At 38.0% G+C, this 8,445-nt stretch overlaps 1 protein-coding gene across 3 annotated transcripts in view; it reads right to left on the minus strand.

Moving 5' to 3' along the window:
• The window catches only part of LIN54 (lin-54 homolog (C. elegans)), a 109,819-nt gene that overhangs the window by 6,949 nt on the left and 94,425 nt on the right, over window positions 1-8,445 (minus strand). For all 3 annotated transcript variants that reach the window (XM_006877752.1, XM_006877751.1, XM_006877750.1), the window contains 4 exons: window positions 3,074-3,145; window positions 1,898-2,000; window positions 1,594-1,731; window positions 74-276 (listed from right to left, as the gene is read on the minus strand). In XM_006877752.1, coding sequence (XP_006877814.1) covers window positions 74-276; window positions 1,594-1,731; window positions 1,898-2,000; window positions 3,074-3,145 — 516 coding nt within the window. The remainder of the gene's footprint in view (window positions 1-73; window positions 277-1,593; window positions 1,732-1,897; window positions 2,001-3,073; window positions 3,146-8,445) is intronic.

Genomic DNA, 8,445 nt, shown 5'->3' on the forward strand with positions numbered 1-8,445 from the left:
AGGAAGGAAACAATGTTACCAAAAACAAATATTTGAGTCATACTATAAGAAGGAGATAAAAACATAGACTTACTTTCCTCCTCCACTATTCAGAGCTGGGGTAGGCCTAGTAAGCAAGTCTGAAATTTGAGAGGATAACTTTGTCTTCGCTGCTGTTTGCTGTTGTACCCTTACTTCGGCTGCATCTGCCAAGTGCATCAAAGTCTTTCTTTCTGGGCTTTCTTCAAAATTCTTACAACCAATACATTTGCAATTTGAAGAACACATTATCTTTGCCTAAAAGATTTACAAAAGAAAGATTTCCAAATCAAAATAAACAAACATATTTCCTCCATCAAATCAACAGCTTGTCAAATGACTTTAGATGGAAATAACTCTTACTGACAAGCACATCAAGCACCCCACCCTTACTGCAGAAAACTGCATTTTTAAAAAATTGTAGGGCTGGGGCAACCTTGTCAACTGTAGGAATGACTCAACCTAAAAGGCTGACACACTGTATGACACACCAAGAAACCATTTATGGCAACCGCTCCTTGGAAACTCTATACAAGGTCACTATGAGTAGGAACGGACTCCACGGCACTTAACAAAAACAACAGGGTTAATTCCAGGCATGACTGTATTGCTGTATTTAAGTTTTTAAAATAAAAATAATAAACTGTATGATTTTTGGTCTGACTGTATGATTTACATGACGTTTTCAAAGCAGAATTTCAACCACATTCTCCAGAAAAAATGCCCAGACCCGTAAGTAAAGGTAACCAGTAGAGCAGGCTGGTGAAAACATGAAAGCAGACACAATCACCTCACAGTGGCCAACAATCACATACAGCAATATTTCATATTCCTTTGTTTTCTATTTTTATGCTCACAAAACAGCCTTAACACAATTTGATTTTCTATAGACCAAGTGTCCCTCAACAAGCAACTATTAGCCATGGGGACTTTGAGCAAGAAAAACCTTAAAATTTCCAGGACTGTTACCTGGAATGCAAGTCATTTTATATTCAAAATTATTTTTTAAAAAAGCTATGGTGATGATGCATGGAGGGGATTGTAACCATGGCAATGAAATGATATACGATAGGATGAATGTAAAACTTATGTTCTCCTATGTAAACTATCACATAATTCACAATAAAACATTAAAAAAAAAAAAAGCAATTTAAAAAAAACCAAAAACCCATGGAAGAAGTGAATGGTACTGTCCCTCAAATGAGAACCACAACTACAGTTTTCAATCCACTTTGATGATGGTTATGTTTTTTCTTTTGATTGTTTTTTAGAGAAAATCAATAAATGTATGCTCTAATTTACATACTTTGAGGTTTAGTGACCAAGAAGTCATGAGTTGGTAAACTAACCAATAAGACCTGAAGTTGTAATGACAAGACCAAAGAATTACTCCTGTGAACCCCTCTAGGAAGAACAGAAGACCTTTCCCAATGTGAGTCCTCAGGCTGACTGTGCAGATTTCAAACATCAAGCCAATTTTCCAGTTGTCATTCGTCTTCAAGTAAATTAATCAGGTATACCTTTGAAAGTTATATCAAAAGATGGTTGAAATATGGTACCCAACCAGCATCTCACCTCATAGCATTCACAGTAGTTTTTAAGACATCCAGATCGTTTGCAATTACATCCTTTGCTGTGACGTCGATCTGATTCCCCCTCCTTTCCTTTGCCTATTTTAGGTTTAAAGGCTTCTGGATTTCTGTCAAGACATGCCTATCAAAACAGATCACATACCAAGGGAAGTTAAATCACAATAAATTAAAATTAAACACTGTAAAGGGAATTAATTTTTTTCTCACAGAAACAACTAAGTACTTGAAATAAAAGTGAAACTAGAAAAATTTGTTGGGTTAATTCAAACCAAATAAAAAAGAATCACCTTTATTGCTTTTTGTCTTTCATTTTCATGTTCCAAATTGTTATAACAGTTAGTACAATTACAGTTGTTACAAAATTCCCCATTTGCAAAGCAATCACAATATCTGGAAAATAAAAATCAGTATAAGGTAAAAAATCATTGTCAGCATAATCAAACCTTGAAACTAATTGTAAGCACTATTGTTGTTGTTGTTAAGTGCCATCAAGTCGGTTTCAACCCACAGCGACCTTGTACAGGGTTTCCGAGGCTATAAATCTTTACGGGAGCATAAAGCCTCATTTTTCTCCCGCGGAGCAGCTGGTAGTTTCAAACTGCTAACCCTAAGGTTTGCAGCCAGATTCGTAACCACTACGCTAACAGAGCTCCTTTACATATGTTAAAATAGAGTCCTGATGTGGTGCTGCAGAATAAGCACTAGACTGCTAATTGTAAGGTGAGTGGTTTGAATCCACAAGCTACTCTTCAGAAATCCTTTATGTGGTCACATGCTTCAGAACCTACTTGACAGCACTTAATAACAATGATGACAACAACACACATAAAACATTTTAGAAATAGAGCCACCCAGTTAGACAAACTGTCAACCACACATATATACTAAGCTCAAAATTTAAGTCATTGACTCCTAGCATTTTCGCCTACAAATTTGTTCAACAAGTAACAACTGTCAACACAAGAGCATAAGCAATTCTGTGTGTATACAAATGACATTAATTCAAAATCATTAGCCACTGATTTTATGTTACTAGTAAAATCTGCTCACTTGAACTACAGCAGTGTCTCTTTTGATTCTAAACCACATTTCACTTAACAGTTTCAAGTCAAGTCTGTTAGTTCAGTCCTAATTGTAAATTAATCATCTCATAATTTTTTAAATGATTCAGAACATCACCTTGCCTAGAAGACTATATACCATATACCAAGGTCATAAGTAAGAAGAAACATTATTATTTTTAAAGGCAGACACTATGTAAGTCTGTCTCATGCTGCTGTATTCCTAATCTCTACTCCAATGTTTTATGTAGACTAAAATAATTTCTTTCTGAACATTTTCATACTACCATATGAGTTCATTTACCTGTAAATGCATTTAAATTACTTAGAAATTATCTGTTGTTTTTTAAGTTAACTCCATTTACAGTTATACTATGAGCAAACAGTAGCAAAAACACTTACAGTTTCAAACACAACGATTTTGTACAATTACAGGGCTTCCTGGGCCGACTGGCAGACTCTGATGAGATTATGCTATACAGAAACACATATAAAAGAAACACATTTCAATCAATTAAAGGTAAACATTTAAAATAGAAGTCTTCAATCTATAAACTTTTAACAAATATATCTATCTAACCACTGGACTTAGAACTGTGCAAGAGACTTGGAGTTAGAAAACAAAATGGTAAGAACATGCTTAGTAGTTCTCAAGCTGAGGGAGCTGAAGAAAAAAATTCAAGCCTCGGCTTGTAATATTAAAGGATTTTATGGGCAAAATACTGAAAGATGCAGAACCCATCAAACGAAGATAGAAGGAATACAGAGAGTCACTGTACCAAAAAGAAATGGACGACGTTCAACCATTTCTAGAGATAGCATATGATCAAGATCCAATGATTCTGAAGGAAGAAGTCCAAGGTAAGTTGGAAAAGAACAAGACACCAGAAATTGATGGATTACAAATTGAAATCTTACAATAAACGGATGCAGCACTGGAGGCACTCATCTAAGACAACTACCTGGCCAACTGACTGGAAGAGATCCATATTTGTGCCAGTTCCAAAAAGAGGTGATCCAATGGAAAGTGGAAATCATCAGACAGTATCAATAATATCACATGCAAGTAAAATTCTGCTAAAAGTTAATTCAAAAATGGCTGCAACAGTACTTTGACAGAGAAGAAAACTTCCAGATGTTCAAGCCAGATTCAAAAGAAGACTTGGAACTAGGGATATCATTGATGACATCAGATGAATCTTGGCTGAAAGCAAAGAATACCAGAAAAATGTTTACCTATGTTTTATTGACTACACAAAGGTTTTAAATTGTGAGAATCATGACAAGCTGTGGACAACATTATGGAGAATGAGTATTCCAGAAAACTAATTGTGTTCATGAGGAACCTGTACATAAATGAAGTGAAAGTTGTTCAACAGAACAAGGGAACACCAAATGGTTTAAAATTAGGAAAGGTATGTGCCAGGGCTGTATTTTTTTCACCTTACTTAATCTATATGCTGAGCACATAATCCAAGAAGCAGGATTATATGAAGAAAACCGTGGCATCAAGATAATAACTTGTGATATGCAGATGATACAACCTTACTTGCTGAAAGCAATGAAGACTAAAAAATGTTTACTGATGAAGATCAAACATCACAGCCTTTGGTATGGATTGCATCTCAAGGTAAAGAAAACAAAAGTCCTCACCACTGAACCAATAAACCAGATATTATCAGTGTTTCGTTCTGTTGTACATAGGGTCGCTATGAGTTGGTACCAACTCGATAGCACCTAACAAAAACATATAAATGGAGAAAAGCTTGAAGCCGTCAAAGACTTTGGGTCAACTATCAACACTCATGGAAGCAGCAGTCAAGAAATCAAATGACATATTGCGTTAGGCAAATTTGCTGCACAAGACCTCTTTAAAGTGTTGAAGAGCAAAGATGTCAGTTTGAGGTCTAAGGGGCACCAGACTCACGTCATGATATTTTCAATAACCTCATATGCATGCGAAAGTTGGACAGTGAATAAGGAAGACCATAGAAGAATTGACACAACTGAGTTATAGTGTTGGAAGAGAATATTTTTTAAAGTACCATGGACTGCCAAAAAGAACAAACAAATCTGTGTTGGAAGAAGTACAGCCAGAATGCTCTTTGGATGTCAGGATAGCCAGATTGTCTCTCATACTTTGGACACATTATCTAGAGGGACCAGTCATGAAGAAGGATATCATGTTTGGTACAGTGGAGGTTTGGAAAAGAGATGGATTGGCACAGTGGTGGCAGCAATGGGCTCAAGTGTAGCAATGATTATGAGGTTGATCCAGGACTGGGCAGTGTTTCATTCTGTTGGGAAAAGGATTGCTGTGAGTTGGTACCGACTGGATGCCACTTAACAACAACAACAGTAAATGTTTACTGTGCGGTTACATTTAAATTCAAAGACAAACTGTAATATAAAAAGAGGTAGGGAGCCAAGATATGGTATAATCATAATAATGAAGTTATCAATAGCTACTGAACCCTCTTCATTATGAGAAAACAAAGTTGAAATTTCCTCAAAGCTCTTGGAAGTGAATTTTAAAAGGTAGGAGGGAGAGAGGGGTATGGATTGGAGGAATTTGGGGAGTGGGCTAAGCTAATTCAAGTCACTAAGCACTGGTTCTAAACTGATATTGCAAAGATAGATAACAAAAGAAAAAAAAAAGAACAACCTGCAAACAAAAAGCAATGACATAAAAGTTTTAAAAATTAGTAACATTAGTAACATAATTATTAGTAACAGACACAAATAGGTATATGCACACCCATGTTCAATACAGCATTATAACAGCAACAAAAATATGGAAACAACCTAAGTACCCATCAATGGAGGAATGAATATACAAACTATAGCACATACACACAGTGGACAGTTAGTCAACATGGATGAACCTAGGGAACACTGTGCTGAGTAAAATAAGTCAACCACAAAAGGGCAAATATTGTATAATAGTCTTGGAAGACATCTATGCCAACTGGCATAACACAGTCCATAAAGATGATATTCTAAATCCTACTCTAGCGAGTAGCAACTCGGATCTTAAAAGCTTGCAAGGATAAGGTGTTTGACTGGTGGGTATTGGGTTCCCCTGCCTACTAATGTAATACAGACAGTTAAGTGGGACAGAAAAAGAATATTGGGGAAGGTAACTATAGAAAGTTTGTAAACCCATCTTTAGCCTATAAGTGACTTGGTTATCTAAAAGGGGACTAGTATCCAGGGAAACAGGCTTCTTGTTAAACCTTGGTGGAGTACAGAGCCTTAGGTTGAATCTTGAGCCCCGATCAGAACCTTCTGGGATGGGACATGCAGATCAACCCGGACATGCAGATCAACCCGGACATGCAGATCAACCCGGAAGGCAAGAGGAACCAAAGATACTTAAATGAAAGACTAACTGGGGGGGGGAGGGGGAAGGGATTTTTTTAAAAAAAGGCAGACTGTTTGGCTGTGACAATATCAAGCAAGTTGTTTACCCTGGAGCCATCAAGGCAAGAAAATCAAGGTAAGCGCCTTTGTAAAACTGAAACTCAAAGGGAACACACGAACAGCCTAGTACACTCGCTTGTGACCATCCTGGTCAATTTGTGAATGGAAGCGGGGGTGGGGTGGGAATGAAGCAAAGACAACATGGGTTGAGATTGGCCATATTCCACAGACGCCTGATGATCTTGAGATGAGAGAGGGAAGTGGATGGCTTGGCTGGTTTGAAGTTCAGGGAGATGTGTGAACTCCGAAGCCCATAGTACGCATTTGACCTAGCTTGGATGGCTGACCAACCAGAATTCAACCAGATGAAGATAAAGAAGTATGATACAGGGAGCAAGTGTAAATTGCTACAACCTGATCAACTGGAACTTTGCTTATGGATGAAGCTGCCTAATATTGCAACCAAATAAGGAAGGATTCTTCATATCAAGCATGTCTCCTCAGTACACTGGGTTGATAGGGACAAACCCCCTTCTAAGACTGAAACTCAAAGGGAATACATGAGTAGGCATGTAAGCTTGCAGATGACCACATTGGTCTACTGGTGAGTGGAAGAGGAGGAAAAGCAGCAATGAAGAATCGGGCTGAGTTCAACCATGGTCCATAGACTCCCATTGACCTGGAGATGAGAGACAGAAGAGGAAGGGCTGGTTGTTCCAAAGCGTGGTGAGACCTGGGGACACCTGAGCCCATGGACAAGGACATAGCCACAGAGGGCTAGAGCTGAGAATGAAGCATCCAGCTGATATGGAGTGAGAGGAGGCACATAAGAACACCCAAAGTTGCAGATAATACACATTTGACCTAGCCTCGATGGCTTGATAATCAAACTCAACTAGAAGAAGATATAAAAAAAAAAAGAAAGAAAAAGTTATCGATTGGGCTGCAAACCTTAAGGTCAGCAGTTCGAAACTACAAGATGTTACATGGGAGAAAGATGAGGCTTTCTGCTCCTGTAAAGATTTTTAGCCTCAGGAAACCTTGTACAGGGTCGCTATGAGTCGGAACTGACTCCATGGCACATCACCACCATTGTCACAAAATCACAGAAATAATTATTAAAATATAAAAATATGAAAGAAAAAAAAAGACCAGGCTTAGTGCTCAGAAAAGAGTCTGGAGGAATACAAGACTATGGCCCTAGACCACCCTTTTGGTCTGGAAAGAAACTCACCATTGTGGTCCAATTTTCAGCCAAGCAATAGATGAGTATATAGGAAGGCAACAACACTAGTAAGGAAGGCTCACCAGGAAATGCTCAATCACTCAATTATCAAAAGGGTCACATGTATCTAAAGACAAAGGTGAGAAAGGAAGAGGAGGGTGGAATGGAAATAGAAACCACAGAGAGGAAGCAGGATAACTGTTGTTGCATGGAGGGGACTGCAATCACTGAGTGAGACACAGACTATGATTTGTTGAATGTAAAACTGATGTAAATCTTCACTTGGTTCACAATAAAGAGTTAAAAAAAAAAACTGGGGGACTGTAAAGGCATGAAGTGGCTGGGTAACTTTCACAAGGGTGCTTAGCGTTAGAATGAGGGGAGTAAGAAAGAAACCCTACTGAACAGTTTGCTTCTTGTGCAGATGGGTCTGGTGATGAAGAGAATAAGATTCAATGATTCAACTGTTGAATAATTGTTATCAGGTCTAATGGCAATTGTCACAACTGTAAATGTAGAAGAGATGTGACTAAAAAGGGGAGCAGTTAATCAGTCATTTCAGGAACAGATGATCCTAGGACCATCAAGAGGGAAGAAGATGAGAGCAGCGAAGGATCTTAACCAGAAAAGTAGCAACAACAGAGATGGCGGCAGAGGCGATGGCACGGAGAGATAGAACAGCAGAGGACTAGTGGCCCATGGGCTGAGAAAAGCTGTTTCCCTGTGGGCAGGAGACTGGCTTGCAAAATGTACCCTTTAGAAACATTTTAAACAAATATATATTTTCAGTGTAGTATGTGTACATCAAAAAAAAAAAAAAAAGGTAATAGAAGTAAATACTGTTGGCAAATGGTTTGAACTGCAAGGTCAGTGGTTCAAGCTCACCAGCTGCTCCTCAGAAACCCTGTACACGGTCGCTATGGGTCAGAATCGACTCAATGGTACTTAACAACAACAACAATAGTGTGCATGGAGGGGACTGTAATCATTGCAATGATTTGCTAAATGTAAAACCGATGATCTACCCTGTAAATCTCCACTCACTCAATACACAATAACAGCTTTAAAAAACAAACAAACAAAAAACAATATAAAAAGCTTTCAAGGGGCCATCTCAGATTTAATT

The sequence above is a fragment of the Chrysochloris asiatica genome, unplaced genomic scaffold (assembly GCF_000296735.1).
Source record: "Chrysochloris asiatica unplaced genomic scaffold, ChrAsi1.0 scaffold00588, whole genome shotgun sequence".
Taxonomy (NCBI): Eukaryota; Metazoa; Chordata; class Mammalia; order Afrosoricida; family Chrysochloridae; genus Chrysochloris; species Chrysochloris asiatica.